Source organism: Notolepis coatsorum (assembly GCF_963971535.1).
Source record: "Notolepis coatsorum genome assembly, chromosome: 19".
Taxonomy (NCBI): Eukaryota; Metazoa; Chordata; class Actinopteri; order Aulopiformes; family Paralepididae; genus Notolepis; species Notolepis coatsorum.
This window is the reverse complement of record NC_140183.1, coordinates 11,393,669-11,419,579: the sequence shown is the minus strand read 5'-3', so window position 1 is coordinate 11,419,579 and position 25,911 is coordinate 11,393,669. Positions and strand designations below refer to the sequence as shown.

Genomic DNA, 25,911 nt, shown 5'->3' with positions numbered 1-25,911 from the left:
TGTTAATAAAGTTTTCAATCAATCAATCAATCAGCAGTGGACAAGAGCACCCCATGAAGCAGGTTCGGTTCGCGAGCAACAACAGCAGCAGTAGTAGTAGTAGTGGTAGTAGTAGTGGTGCTGATGCACCTGCAGTGGTCTCCAACACTGAAGCTAGTGATGTCAGTCTGCAGCCTTCGAGCCTAGATGCATTGGGGCCTCAGTTGAAGCTGCTCCCTCTAAACGACCAGATTCGTGAATTGCAGACTATAATCAGAGACAAGTGAGTCCATGGTTACAGTACTATATACCTGTATGTCCCTATGCCATAAATGTCATGTATGTTGTGTATGTCATAAATGTCACTATGAATTGAAAATGGGGGACCCTGATGTAAACAAGACGAACGTCTTTCTCTGGTCTGCATCCCCTTAACAATTGTGTGTATTGAGCTGTACTGTATTGTACCCATTCTGCAATCTGTTAAATAAAGTTTTCATTCATTCATTCATTCATTCAGTACAAGCCCCGAAGTCCCGCCTCAAACAGAGTACAAGCCCCGAAGCCCCGCCCAGACGTTGGGCTTGCGGCTCTGCAGATATACCCTACTACTCCTTCTTTCCGGAAGCGGGTGACGTCATCTAATCGCTCATTGGCTGTCCGTTCAGCGTTTCCTGAAAAAATCGCGGGAAACTTTGGGACAAATAATAAACAACATCAGAAAAATCGGCTTACAGCAAAGTTGTAGTCGCATTGCTACAATAACGTGTCGTGACCCTTCTTCTGGATAATAACAAACAAACCCAGCAGCAGCACTCGGTAAAATAGGTATAATAATAATAAATAATCTATCATCTAAATGGACCCGCTGTCTCCCAGCAGCAGGCGGTGTCTGGAGGAGGTGCAGGCCACGCTGCAGATCGCCAAGCTGCATGAAGACGAGCTGCACACTACGATCCACTGTCTGTCCTTCGGGCCCGACGTGTCGTCCCCGGACTACTGTCTGCTGGAGCTGCTGGACGACACGCTGTGCGCACACATCCAGGCCGGGGACCGGTGAGGAGTGGTGGACGAATGAAAACTTTATTTAACAGATTGCAGAATGGGTACAATACAGTACGGCTCAATACAATTGTTAAGGGGATGCAGACCAGAGAAAGACGTTCGTCTTGTTTACATCAGGGTCCCCCCATTTTCAATTCATCGTGACATTTATGACATACACGACAAGTTGACAACATACAGATATATCATGACATTTATGACATACAGATATATAATACAGTATCTGACACAGATATACAGAGCACAGTGTCTCCTCCCCCCCCCCCCCTCAATGTACAGTGTTACTTGTTTATACAGTGTGCCCCCCGGCCCCCCCCCCCCCCCAACCACCTCCAATGTAAATTACCCAGTATGGTTGTCAATATCCCAATGTACCCAACCCCCCCCACCCAACCTCCTCCAATGTACAGTTTCTACGTCAAATGTATATACTCCCTTTTCTTGACTCCTTCTGTATCACAAACAGTACTGTATTTGCAAATCTGGTATGTCATAAATGTATAGATGTAGCAGTACTGACTATCTGTATGTCATGTATGTCATATATGTCTATATGAATTGAAAATGGGGGACCCTGATGGAAACAAGACAAACGTCTTTCTCTGGTCTGCATCCCCTTAACAATTGTATGTATTGAGCTGTACTGTACTGTACCCATTCTGCAATCTGTTAAATAAAGTTTTCATTCATTCATTCATTCATTCATTCATTCATTCACACAACGAGTTGTCATTTAGGACGTTTTTAGCTGTGAGAGTGAGGTGAGGATAACTATGTTGTTGTGAACTTGTGTCATATTGTGTTGTGGTGTGGTGTGGGGTTGCCTAATGACTCGGTGCCAATGTAGTTTTATTCATGGCGGCCCACCACAGTATCAGACGGGCATGATGACATGTAGTCCTTTAGCTGAACGCTTTTACGCGACTTACAAGCTCTGTACGACAAGTCAGCAGGAAGGAAGGATGCAACTCTTTCAGCTGAGTAACACTATTCATCAAACGGTGTTGAAACTTGGGTGCTGCAGTGTTGAGTGCATGATATGATAGTAGAGACATATTAGACCTACCTACCTACCTGTAGCTGTAGTAATATAGACAAGGAAGATTAATTAGTGGAAGAGTGCAGTGCATGATAGTAGAAGACTTACGTTATTTTTTTTCTTTCATTTAATTTCACAGTGTCCATCGTTACTGAAGCTTTTTCCACATTGGTCACAGCGGTGGGGCTTCTCTCCTGTATGTGAATGCGCTGGTGTATTAGAAGATGGACCTTTCTGATGAAGCTCTTTCCCACACTGGTCACACAGCACAGGGTACAGTGTAGCAGGTCCATGATGTATATTGTATATTGTGATTGTTATTCCCACTACACCAGGCTGGTGATCCGCGGGGACAAGGACGAGCGAGCGGTGTTGTGCAGCGGAGACACGACCTACGACCTGAAGATAGCCGAGACGTCCAACCTGCTCCTGCTGGTGCCTGGCGGGCAGACTCCAGACCAGCTGACCGGCGAGCAGGAGACGCCCCACCTGCTTCACACACAGGTCGTTCATATTCTACCCAATCCAACAAATATTTACCTTCAAAATATATTTACCTCTTCCTACTGTAGAGGGGTTTGTAACAGTTAAACAACACCACAACACCCTCTCTTCCTACTGTAGATCTGGGGGGTTTGTAACAGTTAAACAACACTATAACACTCCTCTTCCTACTGTAGATCTGGGGGTTTATAACAGTTAAACAACACCATAACACCCTCCTCTTCCTACTGTAGATCTGGGGGGTTTATAACAGTTAAACAACACTATAACACTCCTCTTCCTACTGTAGATCTGGGGGTTTATAACAGTTAAACAACACCATAACACCCTCTCTTCCTACTGTAGATCTGGGGGTTTATAACAGTTAAACAACACCATAACACTCCTCTTCCTACTGTAGATCTGGGGGGTTTGTAACAGTTAAACAACACCATAACACCCTCCTGTTCCTACTGTAGATCTGGGGGGTTTGTAACAGTTAAACAACACCATAACACCCTCTCTTCCTACTGTAGATCTGGGGGGTTTGTAACAGTTAAACAACACTATAACACCCTCTCTTCCTACTGTAGATCTGGGGGGTTTATAACAGTTAAACAACACCATAACACCCTCCGCTTCCTACTGTAGATCTGGGGGGTTTATAACAGTTAAACAACACTATAACACTCCTCTTCCTACTGTAGATCTGGGGGTTTATAACAGTTAAACAACACCATAACACCCTCCTCTTCCTACTGTAGATCTGGGGGGTTTATAACAGTTAAACAACACTATAACACTCCTCTTCCTACTGTAGATCTGGGGGTTTATAACAGTTAAACAACACCATAACACCCTCTCTTCCTACTGTAGATCTGGGGGTTTATAACAGTTAAACAACACTATAACACTCCTCTTCCTACTGTAGATCTGGGGGTTTATAACAGTTAAACAACACCATAACACCCTCCTCTTCCTACTGTAGATCTGGGGGGTTTATAACAGTTAAACAACACTAACACTCCTCTTCCTACTGTAGATCTGGGGGGTTTATAACAGTTAAATAACACTCCTCTTCCTACTGTAGATCTGGGGGTTTATAACAGTTAAACAACACTATAACACTCCTCTTCCTACTGTATATCTGGGGGGTTTATAACAGTTAAACAACACCACAACACCCTCCTCTTCCTACTGTAGATCTGGGGGGTTTATAACAGTTAAACAACACCATAACACTCCTCTTCCTACTGTAGATCTGGGGGGTTTATAACAGTTAAACAACACTATAACACTCCTCTTCCTACTGTAGATCTGGGGGGTTTATAACAGTTAAACAACACTATAACACTCCTCTTCCTACTGTAGATCTGGGGGGTTTATAACAGTTAAACAACACTATAACACCCTCCTGTTCCTACTGTAGATCTGGGGGTTTATAACAGTTAAACAACACTATAACACTCCTCTTCCTACTGTAGATCTGGGGGGTTTATAACAGTTAAACAACACCATAACACTCCTCTTCCTACTGTAGATCTGGGGGGTTTATAACAGTTAAACAACACTATAACACTCCTCTTCCTACTGTAGATCTGGGGGTTTATAACAGTTAAACAACACCATAACACCCTCTCTTCCTACTGTAGATCTGGGGGTTTATAACAGTTAAACAACACCATAACACTCCTCTTCCTACTGTAGATCTGGGGGGTTTGTAACAGTTAAACAACACCATAACACCCTCCTGTTCCTACTGTAGATCTGGGGGGTTTGTAACAGTTAAACAACACCATAACACCCTCTCTTCCTACTGTAGATCTGGGGGGTTTGTAACAGTTAAACAACACTATAACACCCTCTCTTCCTACTGTAGATCTGGGGGGTTTATAACAGTTAAACAACACCATAACACCCTCCGCTTCCTACTGTAGATCTGGGGGGTTTATAACAGTTAAACAACACTATAACACCCTCCTGTTCCTACTGTAGATCTGGGGGTTTATAACAGTTAAACAACACTATAACACTCCTCTTCCTACTGTAGATCTGGGGGGTTTATAACAGTTAAACAACACTATAACACTCCTCTTCCTACTGTAGATCTGGGGGTTTATAACAGTTAAACAACACCATAACACTCCTCTTCCTACTGTAGATCTGGGGGGTTTATAACAGTTAAACAACACTATAACACTCCTCTTCCTACTGTAGATCTGGGGGTTTATAACAGTTAAACAACACCATAACACCCTCTCTTTCTACTGTAGATCTGGGGGTTTATAACAGTTAAACAACACCATAACACTCCTCTTCCTACTGTAGATCTGGGGGGTTTGTAACAGTTAAACAACACCATAACACCCTCCTGTTCCTACTGTAGATCTGGGGGGTTTGTAACAGTTAAACAACACCATAACACCCTCTCTTCCTACTGTAGATCTGGGGGGTTTGTAACAGTTAAACAACACTATAACACCCTCTCTTCCTACTGTAGATCTGGGGGGTTTATAACAGTTAAACAACACCATAACACCCTCCGCTTCCTACTGTAGATCTGGGGGGTTTATAACAGTTAAACAACACTATAACACTCCTCTTCCTACTGTAGATCTGGGGGTTTATAACAGTTAAACAACACCATAACACCCTCCTCTTCCTACTGTAGATCTGGGGGGTTTATAACAGTTAAACAACACTATAACACTCCTCTTCCTACTGTAGATCTGGGGGTTTATAACAGTTAAACAACACCATAACACCCTCTCTTCCTACTGTATATCTGGGGGGTTTATAACAGTTAAACAACACTATAACACTCCTCTTCCTACTGTAGATCTGGGGGTTTATAACAGTTAAACAACACCATAACACCCTCCTCTTCCTACTGTAGATCTGGGGGGTTTATAACAGTTAAACAACACTAACACTCCTCTTCCTACTGTAGATCTGGGGGGTTTATAACAGTTAAATAACACTCCTCTTCCTACTGTAGATCTGGGGGTTTATAACAGTTAAACAACACTATAACACTCCTCTTCCTACTGTATATCTGGGGGGTTTATAACAGTTAAACAACACCACAACACCCTCCTCTTCCTACTGTAGATCTGGGGGGTTTATAACAGTTAAACAACACCATAACACTCCTCTTCCTACTGTAGATCTGGGGGGTTTATAACAGTTAAACAACACTATAACACTCCTCTTCCTACTGTAGATCTGGGGGGTTTATAACAGTTAAACAACACCACAACACCCTCCTGTTCCTACTGTAGATCTGGGGGTTTATAACAGTTAAACAACACCATAACACTCCTCTTCCTACTGTAGATCTGGGGGGTTTATAACAGTTAAACAACACCATAACACTCCTCTTCCTACTGTAGATCTGGGGGTTTATAACAGTTAAACAACACTATAACACCCTCCTCTTCCTACTGTAGATCTGGGGGTTTATAACAGTTAAACAACACTATAACACCCTCCTCTTCCTACTGTAGATCTGGGGGTTTATAACAGTTAAACAACACTATAACACTCCTCTTCCTACTGTAGATCTGGGGGGTTTATAACAGTTAAACAACACCACAACACCCTCTCTTCCTACTGTAGATCTGGGGGGTTTATAACAGTTAAACAACACCATAACACACTCCTCTTCCTACTGTAGATCTGGGGGGTTTATAACAGTTAAACAACACTATAACACCCTCTCTTCCTACTGTAGATCTGGGGGTTTATAACAGTTAAACAACACCATAACACCCTCCTCTTCCTACTGTAGATCTGGGGGTTTATAACAGTTAAACAACACCACAACACCCTCCTCTTCCTACTGTAGATCTGGGGGTTTGTAACAGTTAAACAACACCATAACACCCTCTCTTCCTACTGTAGATCTGGGGGTTTGTAACAGTTAAACAACACCACAACACCCTCCTGTTCCTACTGTAGATCTGAGGGGTTTATAACAGTTAAACAACACCATAACACCCTCCTGTTCCTACTGTAGATCTGGGGTTTTTGTAACAGTTACTGGGAGCTGAGGAAGCAGCGTCCTAAACTGAAGAAGCTGAAGAGGCTGCTGATGGAGAACTGCTACGAGGGACCTGCTCTACCAGGACAAGAGGAGGACACCGACAACAAGGTAGATATTAATATTAGGAGACTAGGGATGAGTTAGAATTTTTGAATAGTCGTGCCAGTCTCCACATTTGATTTTCATGTCAGAGTTGAAAAATATATATATAATTTAAATGTTTAATTTTTTCTTTTTACGAAAAATTTACGTTTTGTATGTTTGCCTTGTTCTTTCACTAAGTTCACACATTTCAAATGTCAATACTGTAACTTTAGGAATGAATGCTTTTGTTCCTGGAAAGAATGCTACTTAGTGGGGTGCCTGGACACACAAATTGATGCGAAAGTTTCGTTTTCACTTCTAATTTGAAGATAAGGGTCTATAGAACAATTTTGGCTTGAGTGTCAAGAAACCAGTTTGAATTTTATTAAACCTTTTTCCCATTTTCCAAAATGGCCACAATCGAAATCATGCATTTTTTTTTTAAATGTCTTAATTTTCACACAATAGCCGAGTAATATCATTTCTTATTGCTGTTTTAAGTCAATACTGTGTGAGGAATCAACTGGAGTTCAAATATTGATGTTTTGAATATTCTGGTATGGCTGCCAATTTCTGTAATATAACTTTTATTCTATTGAACCTAGAATGGTGATGTTGGTGCCTAATACCTAGGTTTTCATGAATGAGTAATTGAATACAAATAAAATAAACATGACTGGAGCATATCTTATGATATTTCACACAAATGAGACAATAAATATGTGGAGAACTAGAGTTAGATATGAGAACTGTAAACAACAGTTGATTGTGAAGAACGTCCTCATCACAAGGAAGGATCTGCATCTCAGCACCGATTTCAACGCCATGCCAAAGACCTGATGGAGGTGTTGCTGAGCAATGGGAATCCCTTTGAGGAGGGCAGTAAAGACCTGCTTACATTAGACAATAAGGTGTGTGAGTCTGCGGCTGCTGCCCTATCTGCCCTCAACTCGAGCTTGAATCAAATGACAGACTTCTGACAACACCGATCAAGCGAAATAACTTACTGTTGTTCCATGAGAATAAAACACAGAAGAAGACAAAAAATAAGCTGAGAATACAGCACTTCAAACATCACGCAGAGCTCTTCCCCATACCCGCGTTGTCATCTGAAGGATCCCTCGACTCTTGCACCAAGTCAGATTTGTTGGTAGCTATACATCATGGAAGCTAGTACGAGTAGCGACATTTCTGTCGACGAGGAGTTAGTTGCGCCAGGTGTAACAAGAAAGAACTACTGTTCTCATTCTTGTCAAATAAGTTGTTAACAGATGGACAGTTCCCAGATGGCAAGGATGTCTACATCACTGCAGGTGATCAAGTCCACCATGTTGGATACAGTCCACCAATGGATCAATGCAACCAGGAGGCAGCTGACACTCGTGTCCTATAGTACATCTCCTCCACGCCCTCCAAACATCATCACTTGGGAGGGTGCACACTGGAGACACAGAGGTCGTTATCCTTCTGAGTCATCTCCATCACATCAAGGCTCTGAATGCTCTGGATCTCTTTCAAAGCTGGGAAGACGACCAGCACGATCTCCCTGAACACTATCGCCCTGAACCTGGGCACGACAACATGCAAAGCCATGGCTCTCTGCCACGCATTCACTGGATCAGACGGCACATCTTCCTTCAAGTTCAAGGGTAAGCGATCCTGCTGCAAGTTGATGCACAAAGGGCCATTCCTCGTGGAGGAATTTTCAACTATCGTCGACGCGCCAATTCCAAACATCGCCGACGCCAAGGCTAAAAAAGAAGTGGCAACAAACTGTCTGTAGGCTGTACAACAATGAGCCAAAACGAGGACAATGGTTTTGATCTTATCCGAATGAGGCTATTCTCACAGAAGACTAGGGACGTGGAGAGAATTCCCCCAACGAGTGATGCTTTGGATCAACACCTCAAAAGGAGTGTCTTCCAAGCAAGCATCTGGACAGTATGAATTTGTATCTGTATGAATTTGTGTATTGTATTATTTATTATGTCAAATAAAATCATTCATTCATTCAGGTCCATTGGTCCATGCTGCCCCTCGCTAAGGATGTATTACATCTGGATGTGAAGTGCACTTGTACTACCTGCTCTCGGTGCAAGTGCATGGGGGCAAAGTTGAAGTGCACACGTCTGTGAGAACTAGCTGGACCAGAGCAATTTCCAAGACTGACATGTATGTGGGATTTGTTAGCCACTTTCTTATTAAACTATTGTGCAAGGAGTTATTCAAGCAAATGTCTAAGCAGTTACTGTCACCACCATATTGTGGCACAGTTAAAAGATAAATAAAAATATCAACAAAAATATTGTTGGGTCTGAGTGAAATTGTCAAGATAATAATAATAATAAAACAAATGTTCTTTTAGCTCACCACAACTTTGATCTATTTTTGTGGATATGCACCGATACCAGAAAATATATTGCTTCTATGGGCAATATGCTTGAAAAATACCAGTTGCTACTCTGTGGTGGGGGGTTAGGAAGCGCCGACACCCCCTAGTGGCCCATTCTTATCTGATTGCTTGACACTCGAACCAAAATTGTTCTATTGACCCTTACCTTAAAATTAGTAGTGAAAACTAAAATTTCGCATCAATTTTAAATGAAAACAACAAATTACCCATACACGGCCCCCCACTAACTAGCCTTAGGGTCCAACTCGCAAATATCTAGCTGTTAGCAATGACGGCAGCCAGCTAGCTCGCTTGTTTCGATTAGTATTCGAATAGTTCCCAGTGAATATCGAATAACAATTTTGTGAGTTTTGCCTCATCCCTACTATTACAGCTTGTTGGTCGTAGTGTTTGAATGAAATAGGTTTATATTACATTATATTATTTATATTTGATAATATAGAGACTCCTTGTCCTCTGAATGCAGTGTTTGTACTGTATGTTACGAGTAACTTCCTTCACTGCATCCTTGAGTCCCAGACAGAATAGCACCTCTTGTGCAGCGTCTGGGTCTAGGGCTGAGCCCAAACGCAGACCTTCATTCGTTACGTTGGCATTCAAACCTTAATTAATGGGTTTGAACCTCAGAATATCACAGTACTATGTTGTGTTTACAATAATTCGAAAGTCACGCGCGAACACAGACAGTCTGTGTCGAGATGAGGAGGGGTCACCGTCATACATTATCAGGAAATTAATCAATCATGCAAAAAAGAGAGAGTTGAGTGACTCACACTCACCTGTCTTATTTCATAATGCAACGTTTCCGAATGGACGTTTGCATTAAACCAAGTGTATGCAGTACTTTCCCAGCGGAACACAAGTTGCTTAACATTACACAGGTATGTTAATATGCACGTTAATTAAGCTATGCACGTTTAGCTGGCTTCATTTTGTATTCACAAAATGGATTATCATCCAAACGTTATTCAAGCCTCCCGTGACCAGTAAGTAGGTACTACTACTCCAGTCCTCACTTCCTCCTTGTCTCCTGTTGCCAGTACACCATGCAGGACCTGCTGGAGACGATCCAGGCCAGTGAGGAGGAGATACAGACCCACCTCCAGACCATCCACGCCCGTCAGATAGATGGTAGTGCTGCTACTGCTACTACTACTGCTGCTGCTACTACTGCTACTACTGCTTGATTGATTGAAAACTTTATTAACAGATTGCAGAATGGGTACAATACAGTACAGCTCAATACACACAATTGTTAAGGGGATGCAGACCAGAGAGAGACTTTCGTCTTGTTTACATCAGGGTCCCCCATTTTCAATTCATAATGACATTAATGACATACGCAACATACATACAGTACTGTTACATTTGTGACATACAAGATATGCAAATATACAGTACTGTTATCCTAATAGAAAATATATACATACGAGGGGGAGGAAACTGTATATTAGGAGGGGGTGGGAGGGGGTGTTTGTACATTTACAGGGGCCATACAGATATACATCATGACATTTACGACAATACATGACATACAGGTATACAGTACTGTTACATTTGTGACATACAAGATATGCAAATATACAGTATTGTTAACCAGAGATCCTAACAGATATTATATACATGCGAGGGGGAGGAAACTGTACATTAGGAGGGGGTGGTTGGGTGGGAGGGGGTGTTTGGACATTTACGGGGGCCAGTTTCGAATTGCAGCCTCCCGTAGGTGCTCTTTGAGAGTGGTTTTGAAGGTGGGTAGGGATTCACATTTTTTTTTACGGCTGTGGGTAGGGCGTTCCACATTGATGTGGCATAATTGCTAAACGTGTTTAGACCCTTGTTTGTGCCGAATCTGGGTTGAACATGATTTGTGGAACTCCCTCTGGTGTTGTGGTCGTGGTATTCACTGACCTTTTGGAAGTATTTCGACATGTACATGGGTACCTTAGTGGTGTAGTGTATCTTGTAGACCAGGCCCATTGCAAGTTGCTGTACTCTGTCGTCTACGCTAAGCCATCCTAGGTTGTCAAAATGGGCATGGGTGAGGTGGGTTCTAGGAGTCGGGTCAAGCAGTAGTCTGACCAGTTTGTTTTGTGATGTTTGTAATTTAGTTTTTACGTTTTTTAGGTGATTTGGTACCATGAGGTGCAAGCATAGTCGTAGTACCCTTGAATGAGTGCTCCTTCAGGGTATTCTTGTTTACCAGAGAGGAGATCCGGTACAAGAATCTTGTTCGTTGGTTGACTTTTTTGATTACATTGGATGCCATTTTGTCACAGCAGTACTACTGCTACTACTGCTGCTACTACTACTACTGCTGCTACTACTACTGCTGCTACTGCTACTGCTGCTACTGCTACTGCTACTACTGCTGCTACTACTACTGCTGCTACTACTGCTGCTGCTACTGCTACTACTGCTGCTACTACTACTGCTGCTACTACTACTATTATCATTACTACTACTATCACTACTACTAATGCTACTACTACTATTACTGCTACTTCTACTACTGCTACTACTACTACTATTACTGCTACTACTGCTACTATTACTACTACTGCTGCTACTACTACTGCTACTATCACTACCAGGGCTTGACATTAACACATTGGGCGCCGGGGGTTGTACCCATCATTGTACCCAGTCTGCCACCGTTGAAAGCCTATGGAGACCTTCTTTGCAGGGCTATCACTTTTTAAATTGTATTGCTATATTGACATTACTATGGCCCATTCAACATCGATTATCTATCGTTCAGGATGTGGGAACGTTATATTTAAAAAAAAAATGAAATATTGATCCCAAAAAACGATTTACGCCGTTGTTGGCGTTCAACGCATGGCGGGCAATAACGACTTACGCCGTTTTTGGCGACCAATGTGTTAAGGCTTGTCCTATTGTCCGGGACAAGTACAAAATTTTTTCGGACAAGCATAATACAATTTAACTTGTCCAACTCGACTGGCCAAGTAAAAAAATATATTTATATATATTTTCTTTCACTTTCACAGGCTTTTCACACGGCGAGTGTCTTCTGAGTGCTCGCTTGGTTGACACTGACAGTGGCACGAGACCCGCGCAAATATCAGAATGTTTAATAGAATGTTTAATAAAAGTTGGTTGTTTTGTTGTTACCTGTTGATCTAATGTGCCTGTTGTTAAAAGAAATTATTTAAAATAAAAATTTAATTATTTATTTGAATAGTGTTATTTATGGCAATAACAACTATACCGTAATAACAACTTTACCGTAATAACAACTATACAACTATAGGCGTAGACCAGGGTTTAACCCCTGGTGGTCAAGAGAGAGGGGAGATGAGGAAGATGAGCTGGTGCTGACGGGGAGTGAAGATGAGCTGGAGGACTGATCATACAGTAGATACCCCACACACACTGTGTTTAAGTTATTAAATCATAATAATTGTCCAAATCTCTTGTCGGTTTTATTTATTTTTTAATAGGCCTTTATTTTCACACTACTACTACTACTACATGGAGTGGAGCCGATACAGGCCCACGGGTGCGACAACAGTATCATTCGTCGCAACGTTATGTTGTATTTCCTGTGTCTTCCAGGCTACTGGCGCATGCTGGACTTTGACTATGAGATGAAGCTGCTTGGTCACGTGGCTCAGCTGGTAGATTCTGAGTCCTGGTCCTTCAGCAAGGTTCCCCTGGCAACCAGTCTGCAGGAGCTGGGATCACTGGAGCCAAGGTAGGTTCAACTGGTCTCTAAAACCATGTCTCAGAACTAGGTGGGTTAAAGTTTAAACTATGGTCTCTAAACTATGTCTCAGAACTAGGTAGGTTCAACTGGTCTCTAAAACTACGTCTCAGAACTAGGTGGGTTAAACTATGGGCTCTAAACGATGTCTCAGAACTAGGTGGGTTCAACTATGGTCTCTAAACGATGTCTCAGAACTAGGTGGGTTAAACTATGGTCTCTAAACTATGTCTCAGAACTAGGTGGGTTAAACTATGGTCTCTAAAACAATGTCTCAGAACTAGGTGGGTTAAACTATGGTCTCTAAACTATGTCTCAGAACTAGGTGGGTTAAAGTTTAAACTATGGTCTCTAAACTATGTCTCAGAACTAGGTAGGTTCAACTGGTTTCTAAAACTACGTCTCAGAACTAGGTGGGTTAAACTATGGTCTCTAAACTATGTCTCAGAACTAGGTGGGTTAAACTATGGTCTCTAAACTATGTCTCAGAACTAGGTGGGTTAAAGTTTAAACTATGGTCTCTAAACGATGTCTCAGAACTAGGTGGGTTCAACTGGTCTCTAAAACTACGTCTCAGAACTAGGTGGGTTAAACTATGGTCTCTAAACTATGTCTCAGAACTAGGTGGGTTAAACTATGGTCTCTAAACTATGTCTCAGAAGTAGGTGGGTTAAACTATGGTCTCTAAACGATGTCTCAGAACTAGGTGGGTTAAACTATGGTCTCTAAACTATGTCTCAGAACTAGGTGGGTTAAACTATGGTCTCTAAACTATGTCTCAGAACTAGGTGGGTTAAACTATGGTCTCTAAACTATGTCTCAGAACTAGGTGGGTTAAACTATGGTCTCTAAACTATGTCTCAGAAGTAGGATCACTGGAGTCTTGGTAGGTTAAACTGTGGTTTGTAAACCTATGTCTCGAGAACCAAAATGGATCACATGTCGTCTTGTGGAAGCTCTTCCCATGACAAGAGTATCAATATGTTTTATTATACAACAGGTAGGTCCGACCACGCATTGTGATTGGTCGAGAGCGTTCTAAGCCGTGAGTATATTCATGATACACTCACGGTTAAATCACCATGAATATATTACCACTGCACTGGCTTTAGAATGTTGTAGAAAGTTTCAACTGCCGTTCATCAAACGGAAACTGTCAACATGACCTAATCCGCGGACAACGTTACGTTTGATTTAAGCGTACCCGTTAACCACCTCCTGGTTTGGGAATAGCACCGCACAAGACCGTAGCAGACTACAAAGAGTGGCCCGTTCAGCCGAACACACAATTGGAGGTGGGCTTCCCACTCTCCAAGACATTTACAACAAGCGTCGCAAGAATAAGGGAATAATAAAAGACTCTAGCCACCCAAACAACTGCCTCTTTGAACTGCTGCGGTCAGGCAAGCGATACCGGAGTCTCATGGCAAGCACAGAAAGACTCAGAAAGAGCTTCTATCCCCAGTCCATCAGGATTCTCAATGACAATTAACACTATGTAACAAACCATCAAACACACTCGCAGCACACACACCCACTTTAAATAAACAACTCACTGTAGCACACACTTTAGACACTAACACACTTTATATTTATTGGCAACTTATACCTCATTGCACATAGCCAAGCCTTGCACCTTACCACCACAAGGTGGCACCACAAGCTACCTCATCCCTTTTATATTGTTTTGTAACTACTCTGCATTGTATATTGTACAAATGTATATTGAACATTTTTGTCTTGTTTACACTTGTTTAAGTACTTGACTTTCTATTTTTTACTTATTATACTTATTTTATTATCTATTTTTGCCTAGCACACTCTCGGGAGCAAAACAGAAAGAAGCATTTCATACAAAAGTATCCTGTATTTCTGCATGACAACTAATAAAGAAACTTGAAACTTGACACGCCTAGTTAACGGGTACGTTAAAATCACACCTAACGTTGTCCGCGGAGTAGGTCCGGTTGATACGTTAAATTAGACTAATACGTCATTAGTTTGCGTTGCCAAGCTGGTTGATAGCCTACACACCATTTGAAATTCCATAGCAACGATACATCTTTAGGAACTATTTTTCTACGCAAAGTTAACTGAAATCAATATAAAAGACCCTAGAATTGTCTGTATTCATCCTATATTTTTCCCGACGGTGCAACTTGCCGTATAAAAGCAATAATACTCGAACCGGTGGGATATCATATTCCTGATATTCCACTGGTTCTTGTGTATTATTGCTTAAATGAGGTCCCACAGCAAGAGGAGACATTTGTTTAATTTTGGTCCCAGGCTCTTGGGTTTAGCTGTTGGTCATTAAATAACTAACCGGTTATTGTTCTCTCTGTCTCTGTCTCTCGGTCTCTCGCTCTGTCTGTCTCTCGCTCTGTCTGTTGCTCTCTTGCTCTTTCTCTCTCTCAGGGAAATGATTGAGCACTGTTTAAACTGCTATGGAAAACGTTATTCTGAAAATGGTAATGTTGACAAAAATCATAACTCATAACTTCAGTTTGTCTTTTTTTTATTTTCTTTTATCTTGAATTGACAAGATAGTTCACTTGCTTAAAAATGTAGTAGTAACAGCAAAGTAGTAGTAACAGCATATGTTTACATGTACCAGCTCAAAAACAGAATAGTTTCCAAACCATATTGGAATAGCCATGTACATATGGAGGCACTTAACGTCTAACTACATGTAATTGTATAAACTTCTTTACTACATGTAATTGTATACACTTTGTTACTACATGTAATTGTATACACTTCATTACTACATGTAATTGTATATTTAACAAGATTTTACTGATTGGTCGTTAGGGTCTTATTCACTTTAGTCAGTTTGTTGTTGTTTTATGTTGTTATTATTAGTTTATTATTGCTGTAATGATAATTGCCTCTCTGGCACCACACTTTTTTTTTTTTATCCACTTTTTCTCCCATTTTCTATATTTTCTCCCATCCCAATTTCGTATCATCCAATTCAACCCTCCCCTGTCACGAACGCTGTTTCTTGCCTCCCACAAGCCGGCTGCAATGTGGACTAAGTCATACATAGCACAAGTCCCCTCCGGTACTTGAGGTAACAGCAGTCACATCTTTTCACCTGCGCAGCTCGATCTCTCAGTGGCGAGGAGTAACGCGTGGGAGGCTCACGCTGCCCCCGACACTTCCTGATTCTACTGCGCAGGCGCACCAACCGACCTGTAGGAGTCGCTGTCCACAACGCCCGATCCCCACCCATCAGTTTCCCACCCCCTAATACGGCCAATGTGTATTAGTATGAACGACCAGCTAAACTGAAAGCAATGTGGAGCGCTGGGCTCGAACAGGCAAGCCCAGCGTCTCCGTCATTCGTGGCGAGCGCCTTGCCCACTACGCCACGTAGCCGCCTCTCTCTGGCACCACACTTAACACATTCGGGGCCATTTGGATCTGTCTAATCTCACTCTATAAGGCCAGCATATCATAATAAGGTTTCATTTTGCGTGAGGCTGTTTGTAGAGCTAAATCTATACTTTATATTATTGCTATCTGTCCATTCTCATTGTCAATTGACACTATAAACTGTCCCTTCAAAATGGCTTAAAGAAATAATTTTTTCATCAATACGTTCCCATTTTATAGCATCTTGAATATAAGCATTATATGGGATTGGTCTGGTATATTTCCTGCAAAACGAGATACAGGCTGCTAAGCTAATAACGTTAAATCGAATGGCGTTTCGGCCCTACAGAAGCTAGAGCTAAAAATCGAAATGCATATGATCGATATAATGTTCCACCATGAATGCATGAAAGGGGGGGCGGGCGACGTCGTTTCTGATTATTGATTACCAATAACGGCGTTAGCCTCAGTAGCCACATTCGCTGATCGCCTGGTTGGCTATGATAACAAGGCCTGATCAGCGTGTAATTTACGTGAAAAAGATCTTACCTGTGGCCGGTTGGACTGCAAAAAGGATTTCCCAGTTATCGATCGCCATCTGGTAGATCGATATGTCCATTGGCTGATGATATATTACATTACTGCATACTGAGTTCAGCGCCCCAAAACGTATTCCATGCTACACGCATAGATTCACCCTAACAGGAAAGTCCATTCGAGATCCAAAAAAATAAAACACCTTTCTGCCACAGGGAACACTGCATTATAGAGACAGCGCCCCTACGAGGCGGTAATGCACTTTTCCGAATTCCAAGAGTAGGGTAAATCTGCAGTGCCGCTCGGTGACATTGAGTAGGTTATTAAAATGGAATAAAAGCCAAAACAACCTTGCCACGGACATGTCCGTGGTTGGCCCTCTACCATTGGATCCGAAACACGGACATGTCCGTGCTTGGCGGGGAATGTGTTAAAGAGGTCCTTATGCACTCATTTCAGGGGAAAAGGACAATAATGTGGCATATCTAGCTTTTATTGCATATAATCCTTCTATATACCTACTTATACACCTGCATATAACTCTGTACGATAGCACGTACAGTAAGGCTATATATACCGTATATATATAATATATATTTATTATTACCAGTGTTTCCCTTATATGCTTTCAGAGCTGCACTGCTGCTGAATTAGGACCGCCGCTGCTATGAACTAAACTATTAAAAAAAAAATAATTATAATATTATTATTGTTATTTTTTTATTATTATTATTTCATTTGTGCTGTGAGGGGTGCTTAATGTAAAAGACTGACCTGAGGAACAGGCTGCAGGGAGACCATCTGGCCGCTTGTATGCGTCTCAGCATCAACCTACCAGTGAAGTCCCCACCAAAGAGCCCTGGAGCTTTTCTTTCAAAAGCCCAGGAAAGTGAAATGCTCTAAGGCAGAATGTAGCCTATGCCACTGAGACTTCTTAGGTGTAAAGTGCTGTTGTAGTGTTGTGATTTGTGTATGTTAGACCATATGTTAGTATTTATATAATCATCTATATCTATGTTCAATACAAATAGTGTACAAGTGTTGAGGCATGTCATTAATCTTGACATTTACTTTGATTACAACTACACTGCAAAAAAAATTATATCAAGTGAACATATCTTGTATTTGGTACAATAAGTCTATATTGAGTAGAATTATCTTGAATTATCTTATCCCACTGGCAGATAATTTAGCTTTTTTTCAGATTTTGGTCAATTTAATCTTGTTTTATATACCGTAGTTACTATTAGTCGACTATTAGTCGACCATGAAAAAAAGAAAATTAGGGGGGGAAAGGATATATATATATATTTTTTTTTATCATTCCATTTGGGCTGTGGGGGTGCTTAATGTCTGAAGGAGTCGACTGAAGGCTTCTTGTCCTCTGCAAAAGCATGCAATTGGTCCACTGATGGATACATCTTGATATTTGTCTAGTCTAGTGTGTTCATTAGACGGGTGAAATCCTCTTTCAGTGCCTCTGTGCCTGTTTTCTTAGGCAGTTAGCCTCTGGTATGCGTTCCATTAGTGTTAGCCACGCTTCTAGGCCTCTTTTCTTTTGGAAAGAATGATACAAAAAAAAGAAAAAATTATATTAAACATTTTAATTTTTTTTTATTCGACTAAGGTTGGCAGTCGACTACGGCTCCTTTCGATCGATTAGTCGACTATTCGACTAATGGGGGTCAGCCCTGTACCAAATACAAGATATTTTCACTTGATAAGATTTCTTTTTTTGCAGTGTACAAGTATGCAGCTACCTGGGCCTCCAGAGGGGCCTGGGCCTGTCAGCGGACGCACCAGAAACATCCTAGCAGATTCACACACACATGACTCCATGAACATGAATAACCTATCTCCAACAATTCTAAGGTCGTTTTAAGTTATTTCTGCGGCAGCGTGCGCTAATATGGATTCCGGCGGCACGTGCGCACGCACAAATATGGATTCCGGCAGAGTGTGCGCAGCACAGCACCGCTGTTGAATTTTTTTCAGGGGAAACGCTGCTTACCGTATATATATATATATATATATATATATATATATATATATATATACACCTGTCTGTACATACCTGCACATAATCCTTTTACATATCTGTAGATACTATTAGGGATGTCCCGATCACGTTTTTTTGCTCCCGATCCGATCCCGATCATGTGATTTTAAGTATCTACCGATACCGATATTTCCCGATCCGATCCAAAAAAAAAAAAATCACTTTTTTTCTTTTTTTATTCAACAAACATGACCATGTCCAAGTCTTAAACTCATACTGAGGCCTTAGTTTTGGTTTTAAATTGCATATCATAATTTATTTATTTATTGTCACACAGAGCAGAAGAATTGTGCCAAAACAAACCAATAGTATCCAGCTGCAGAACGGCAGACCAGCCACACTCTCAGACCCAAACGCATTTCCTTTGATTTAATTATACATCAAATGATTTATGAAGTTAACTTTTCACCTGGATAACATCATACATTCAGGGTGAATGTAATGTGAGAAATTGGGATTAAAAAAAAAGAAAAATTTGGGTCTGAGATAGTGGTCTGCAAGGGCCTTGAAATGAAGCCCGTACCCAGCCCGAGCCCGTGAACTTCAGGCCCTGCCCGAAAATAAGCCCGACTGTAAATAATATTTTAGGCCCTAGCCTGCGTGAAAACCCGATTTTTTTTTAATTATTTATTATTACATTTATTTTTTTATTTTTTTAAAATATTCGAAACACGGTTTTATATGAACTTAATAAATAAACAAAAACGAAAATGTTCAATAGGTCTACCTAAATAACAGATAGTGAAAACGAAAGAAACATTAATATATATATTATAACATATAGCCAAAAATTATTTAATTTTGTTTTAAATATTCTAAACACTGTTTATATATTAACTTAATAAATAAACAAAAACGAAAATGTCCAATAGGTCTAACTAAATAACACATTATCATGCTGAAAACTAACAACCATTATATAGCCTTTTTTCGCAAATTCTATTTCCCAGCGCGAGTCAGCCTCGTAAAACTCGTAATTTGAAGGCTATATGGAATCTTCTTTGACACACACACACACACACACACGACACAATAGCCTACTCAGTCACTGTACAAACAAACAGAAAACATAAATCAGATTTCGAGCAGAGCAACATTTATATAATGAAAGCGCAACAGAACAGGGCAGCAGCGACGTCACCCCAGACACCAGCAAATAATAATAATCAAACTCACCACTTCGCTGTGTTGATGTCAGCAAGGCGTTGAACAACGTTAACAACGTTAACATCCAAGAACAAATTAAAACATTCGCCAACTGGCTATATTCCAACTTCAACCTATGCCGCTTCGGTCTGGTTAATTTGTTCATCATCCACCTGAGCCGCGCGCTCCCCTCGAGTTATCCCTGCAGGCTGCGGAGGGAGACATCCAAATGTTTCCAAAAATGCAACTTTCCCTTGACTATTTTATCTGTTAACCTATACATCTTGACTCCTCAGACACGAGGCTTTCACGCTCTGATGACAGCACTACGTTACGCGAAAATGAAACAGAAACTTAAGGTTATCCTATAACCCTAGTTATATGAGTATAGCGAGCGCAAAAAAAAATAAAAAATACGCAATAAAAAAACCTTTTTTTTTTAAAGAGGGCACTGCCCGGCCCGGCCGAGCCCGAATTATTTATTTAAAAACAAAGCCCTACCCAGCCCGAACCCGTCGGGTCGGGTAGGGCCCCGTCGGGCTTGGGCAAGGTTGCAGTGCACTAGTCTGAGAGTGTGGCTGGTCTGCCGTTCTGCAGCTGGATACTATTGGTTTGTTTTGGCACAATTCTTCTGCTCTGTGTGACAATAAATAAATGAATGATGATATGCAATTTAAAACCAAAACTAAGGCCTCAGTATGAGTTTAAGACGTGAACATGGTCATGTTTGTTGAATAAAAAAAGAAAAAGAAAATTGCAGTTTTGTTTTTTCTTTCTTTTTTGTCGATCCCGATCTTCGGAAAATCACGTGATCGGATCGGGACATCCCTAGATACTATATCTATATCTGTATATATCCCTTACTATACTCTTACTAGTTACGCTGCTGACCAGTATGACTTACTAGCATAGTGTCTCTGATTCCTCCCTCCCTGCAGACCAGGTGTTCTACGCGCTGGACGAGGACCGGGTCTGCTGCTCCACGGCTCTGATGCTCCTGCAGAACGCAGTCAAGTTCAACCTGAGGGAGTTCCAGGAGGTGTGGCAGCAGAGCGTCCCGGAGGGCATGGGCACCCGTCTGGACCAGCTGAAGGTGAGGGGTCAGAGGGCACCCGTCTGGACCAGCTGAAGGTGAGGGGTCAGAGGGCACCCGTCTGGACCAGCTGAAGGTGAGGGGTCAGAGGGCACCCGTCTGGACCAGCTGAAGGTGAGGGGTCAGAGGGCACCCGTCTGGACCAGCTGAAGGTGAGGGGTCAGAGGGCACCCGTCTGGACCAGCTGAAGGTGAGGGGTCAGAGGGCACCCGTCTGGACCAGCTGAAGGTGAGGGGTCAGAGGGCACCCGTCTGGACCAGCTGAAGGTGAGGGGTCAGAGGGCACCCGTCTGGACCAGCTGAAGGTGAGGGGTCAGAGGGCACCCGTCTGGACCAGCTGAAGGTGAGGGGTCAGAGGGCACCCGTCTGGACCAGCTGAAGGTCGGCAGCACGCCTGACTTGTGTGTCAGAGGTGCGCCGCTGTGCTGATAAGAGATCCTTATCGTAGCGTTAGTTGTAAACATTTAATACGATTATTTATTTATTTGACCAGGAAGGCCCATTGAGAATTTAAATCTCCTTTTTCAAGGGAGACCTGCTGATAAAATCTCTCTCTCTCTGTCCCTCTCTCCCTCCCTCTGTCCCTCTCTCCCTCCCTATCTCCCTTCCTCCTTCCCTCTCTCTCTCTCTCTCTCTCACTCTCTCTCTCCATCTCTCTCCCTCTTCATCTATCTCTCTCTCTTCCTCTTCATCTATCTCTCTCTCTTCCCCTCCCCTCGTCCTATCTGTCGGTTTCTCTCTATCCATCTCTCTCTCTCCATCTATCTGCATCTCTCTCTCTCTGTGTCTCTCCCTCCCCCCTTCCTCTCCCTGTCTCCATCTATCTCTGCATCTCTCCCTCCCCCTCTCTCTCCCTCCCTGCAGGGTCTGGCCCTGGTGGACCGTAGCTCTCATCCTCAGACCATCTCGTTGCTGAAGGTGGAGGACCTCCCTGAAGACACCCTGGAGCGTTTCAACCACCTGTTCAGCCTCCGAGCCAAGTGGACCGAGGACGACATCACACCCTACATAAAGTAGGTCTCGGACACATCACACCCTACATAAAGTAGGTCTCGGACACATCACACCCTACATAAAGTAGGTCTCGGACACATCACACCCTACATAAAGTAGGTCTCGGACACATCACACCCTACATAAAGTAGGTCTCAGGCACATCACACCCTACATAAAGTAGGTCTCGGACACATCACACCCTACATAAAGTAGGTCTCAGACACATCACACCCTACATAAAGTAGGTCTCAGGCACATCACACCCTACATAAAGTAGGTCTCGGACACATCACACCCTACATAAAGTAGGTCTCAGACACATCACACCCTACATAAAGTAGGTCTCAGGCACATCACACCCTACATAAAGTAGGTCTCAGGCACATCACACCCTACATAAAGTAGGTCTCGGACACATCACACCCTACATAAAGTAGGTCTCGGACACATCACACCCTACATAAAGTAGGTCTCGGACACATCACACCCTACATAAAGTAGTTCTCAGACACATCACGCCCTACATAAAGTAGTTCTCAGACACATCACACCCTACATAAAGTAGTTCTCAGACACATCACGCCCTACATAAAGTAGTTCTCAGACACATCACACCCTACATAAAGTAGTTCTCAGACACATCACACCCTACATAAAGTAGTTCTCAGACACATCACACCCTACATAAAGTAGGTCTCGGACACATCACACCCTACATAAAGTAGGTCTCAGACACATCACACCCTACATAAAGTAGGTCTCAGACACATCACACCCTACATAAAGTAGGTCTCGGACACATCACACCCTACATAAAGTAGGTCTCGGACACATCACGCCCTACATAAAGTAGGTCTCAGGCACATCACACCCTACATAAAGTAGGTCTCAGACACATCACACCCTACATAAAGTAGGTCTCGGACACATCACACCCTACATAAAGTAGGTCTCGGACACATCACACCCTACATAAAGTAGGTCTCAGACACATCACACCCTACATAAAGAAGTTCTCAGACACATCACACCCTACATAAAGAAGTTCTCAGACACATCACACCCTACATAAAGTAGGTCTCAGACACATCACACCCTACATAAAGTAGGTCTTAGACACATCACACCCTACATAAAGTAGGTCTCAGGCACATCACACCCTACATAAAGTAGGTCTCGGACACATCACACCCTACATAAAGTAGGTCTCAGACACATCACACCCTACATAAAGTATGTCTTAGACACATCACACCCTACATAAAGTAGGTCTCGGACACATCACACCCTACATAAAGTAGGTCTCGGACACATCACACCCTACATAAAGTAGGTCTCAGACACATCACACCCTACATAAAGAAGTTCTCAGACACATCACACCCTACATAAAGAAGTTCTCAGACACATCACACCCTACATAAAGAAGTTCTCAGACACATCACACCCTACATAAAGTAGGTCTCAGACACATCACACCCTACATAAAGTAGGTCTTAGACACATCACACCCTACATAAAGTAGGTCTCAGGCACATCACACCCTACATAAAGTAGGTCTCGGACACATCACACCCTACATAAAGTAGGTCTCAGACACATCACACCCTACATAAAGTATGTCTTAGACACATCACACCCTACATAAAGTAGGTCTCAGACACATCACATGGTCCATAAAGTAGGTATCTGGTACATAGACCAGTTAGAATGTCTTGATGACCCGTTGGAACGGTAGTAGCCAATTCTAAATGTAAGCTACCGGTATTCAATATTTATAGATGGTAGAGTACTCACAGCTGGAGTGAAGCCTCACCCCACCCCCGCCCTTCAGGAGGCTCCTCCCACTGACCCCACCCCACCCTTCAGGAGGCTCCTCCCACTCACCCCACCCCGCCCTTCAGGAGGCTCCTCCCACTCACCCCACCCTGCCCTTCAGGAGGCTCCTCCCACTGACCCCACCCCTGCCATTCAGGAGGCTCCTCCCACTGACCACCCCACCCCTTTAGGAGGCTCCTCCCACTGACTGCACCCCACCCCCTTAGGAGGCTCCTCCCACTGACCACACCCCACCCCTTTAGGAGGCTCCTCCCACTGACCGCACCCCACCCCTTTAGGAGGCTCCTCCCACTGACCACCCCACCCCTTTAGGAGGCTCCTCCCACTGACCACCCCACCCCTTTAGGAGGCTCCTCCCACTCCTGTCTATGTCTTATTCTTATTTTTATTACTTGTATTGTTGCACAATCGCTGCGGGCATGACCACCCGCATTTCACTGTATGCTTGTATGCCGTGACAAATAAAACTCTTGACTTGACTTGAATTACTCAGAAGCACCCAAACTATATTCATATTCAAAACGGTATAAAACTAAATGTACCAAAAAACAATCCGTTTCGTGGATGTTGACTGGAAGCAACTCACTGACAGTCGACGGGTGTATTAGACCCATAGATATAATATAAGATATATTTTAAGCACTCGCAAGTGAACAAAGCGCTCTGGCCCCCCGACCCGTGGCGCAGAATGAGTTAACAGCAACACCCTCTTTGGTTTTGTAAATGGGGGAATCTTTTATGACTGTTTGATCATTATTATCGTGGTGCTAGTTTATGCCGGTTCTATCCGTGTCTCCGTCAATCTCTGATTCCGTTCTGCCGTAAGGCGCGAACTGTCCACCTACTTCCGCTCTGAGATGATTTAAAGGGGCAGTGAGGCAATTCAAAGGATTTGGTCAAAGGTTAACCTCACATGGATATACATATAACCAAATTTGAAATAGCATTAACTGTTTATGTTCTTATACAATAGCATTAACTATTTATGTTCATATACAATAGCATTAACTATTTATGTTCATATACAATAGCATTAACTATTTATGTTCATAACTAAATAGTTATGAATCTGAAACCTGGGTTACACGTACATAAAGTATTGTATATTTTAAAGTTATTAATATTTTCTGTCCGTTTGTCTCTCTCTCACTCTCTCTAGGGACCTGTGTGGAGAGAAGCAGACCACTGGTGCCCTCTTGACCAAGTATGCTCGCTCTTCCATGCAAAACGGAGTCAAGGTCTTCAACTCTAGAAGGCCGGTAGCCACCTGAAGACCTTCATCAACCACCTGAAGACCTTCATCAACCACCTGAAGACCTTCATCAACCACCTGAAGACCTTCATCAACCACCTGAAGACCTTCATCAACCACCTGAAGACCTTCATCAACCACCTGAAGACCTTCATCAACAGAATAGTGAAAAAAGACAACTATTTCCGTTTTGTGTTGATTTTGTAAAGATGTTGTATATTGATAATAAAATGTTTTAAATGTCCGCAAGTTACTTAATTGATAATGTTGTCAATAGTTTCTGATTACTTGTTCAGATATGTTCAAGTTGTATTTTATTTGTCACATATAAGGTACATGATGTACATTACAGTGAAATGCTTGGTTCGGTACTATGGACCTCCTGAGATTGTGCTTCATACAGTAAAAAAAAGAATAAAGACCTAACGCTATACAAAAATATACAATGTACAAAACTAAAGTACCGTACAAAATGCAAACAAATGCGGTAGAGGTAGTGCAAATATTTTTGTAATAAATAGATCAAATATGGTGTAGTGTTTAAAGTGTCTAAACGTGAGTGTTTGTTTAAAGTGTGCATGTGGATGTGTGCAATGCATGTAGATGGATGGGTTAGTCTTGCAGAGTCATCCTGATGGTCCGGGAGCCATGGCCTGATTTATAGGTGAACCTTGTTTTGTCGGTTGCAATACATTTGTTTGCAGTTTCTTGGAGCTTGGGGGCACCTCTTCAAAATACAAGAGGGTGCTCGGTGATATCCCTCTGGCATTTTAA

General features: G+C 42.4%; 1 protein-coding gene across 1 annotated transcript; it reads left to right on the top strand.

Moving 5' to 3' along the window:
- Window positions 1-679: 679 nt before the first annotated feature.
- Window positions 680-25,485, top strand: dscc1 (DNA replication and sister chromatid cohesion 1). The gene is made up of 9 exons (XM_084337040.1): window positions 680-1,035; window positions 2,419-2,587; window positions 6,585-6,719; window positions 10,149-10,239; window positions 12,688-12,826; window positions 15,254-15,306; window positions 20,897-21,051; window positions 21,915-22,063; window positions 25,045-25,485. Exons 1-9 carry the CDS (start codon window positions 839-841, stop codon window positions 25,154-25,156), a joined length of 1,200 nt encoding a protein of 399 aa, XP_084193166.1. The 5' UTR covers window positions 680-838; the 3' UTR covers window positions 25,157-25,485.
- Window positions 25,486-25,911: the final 426 nt, after the last annotated feature.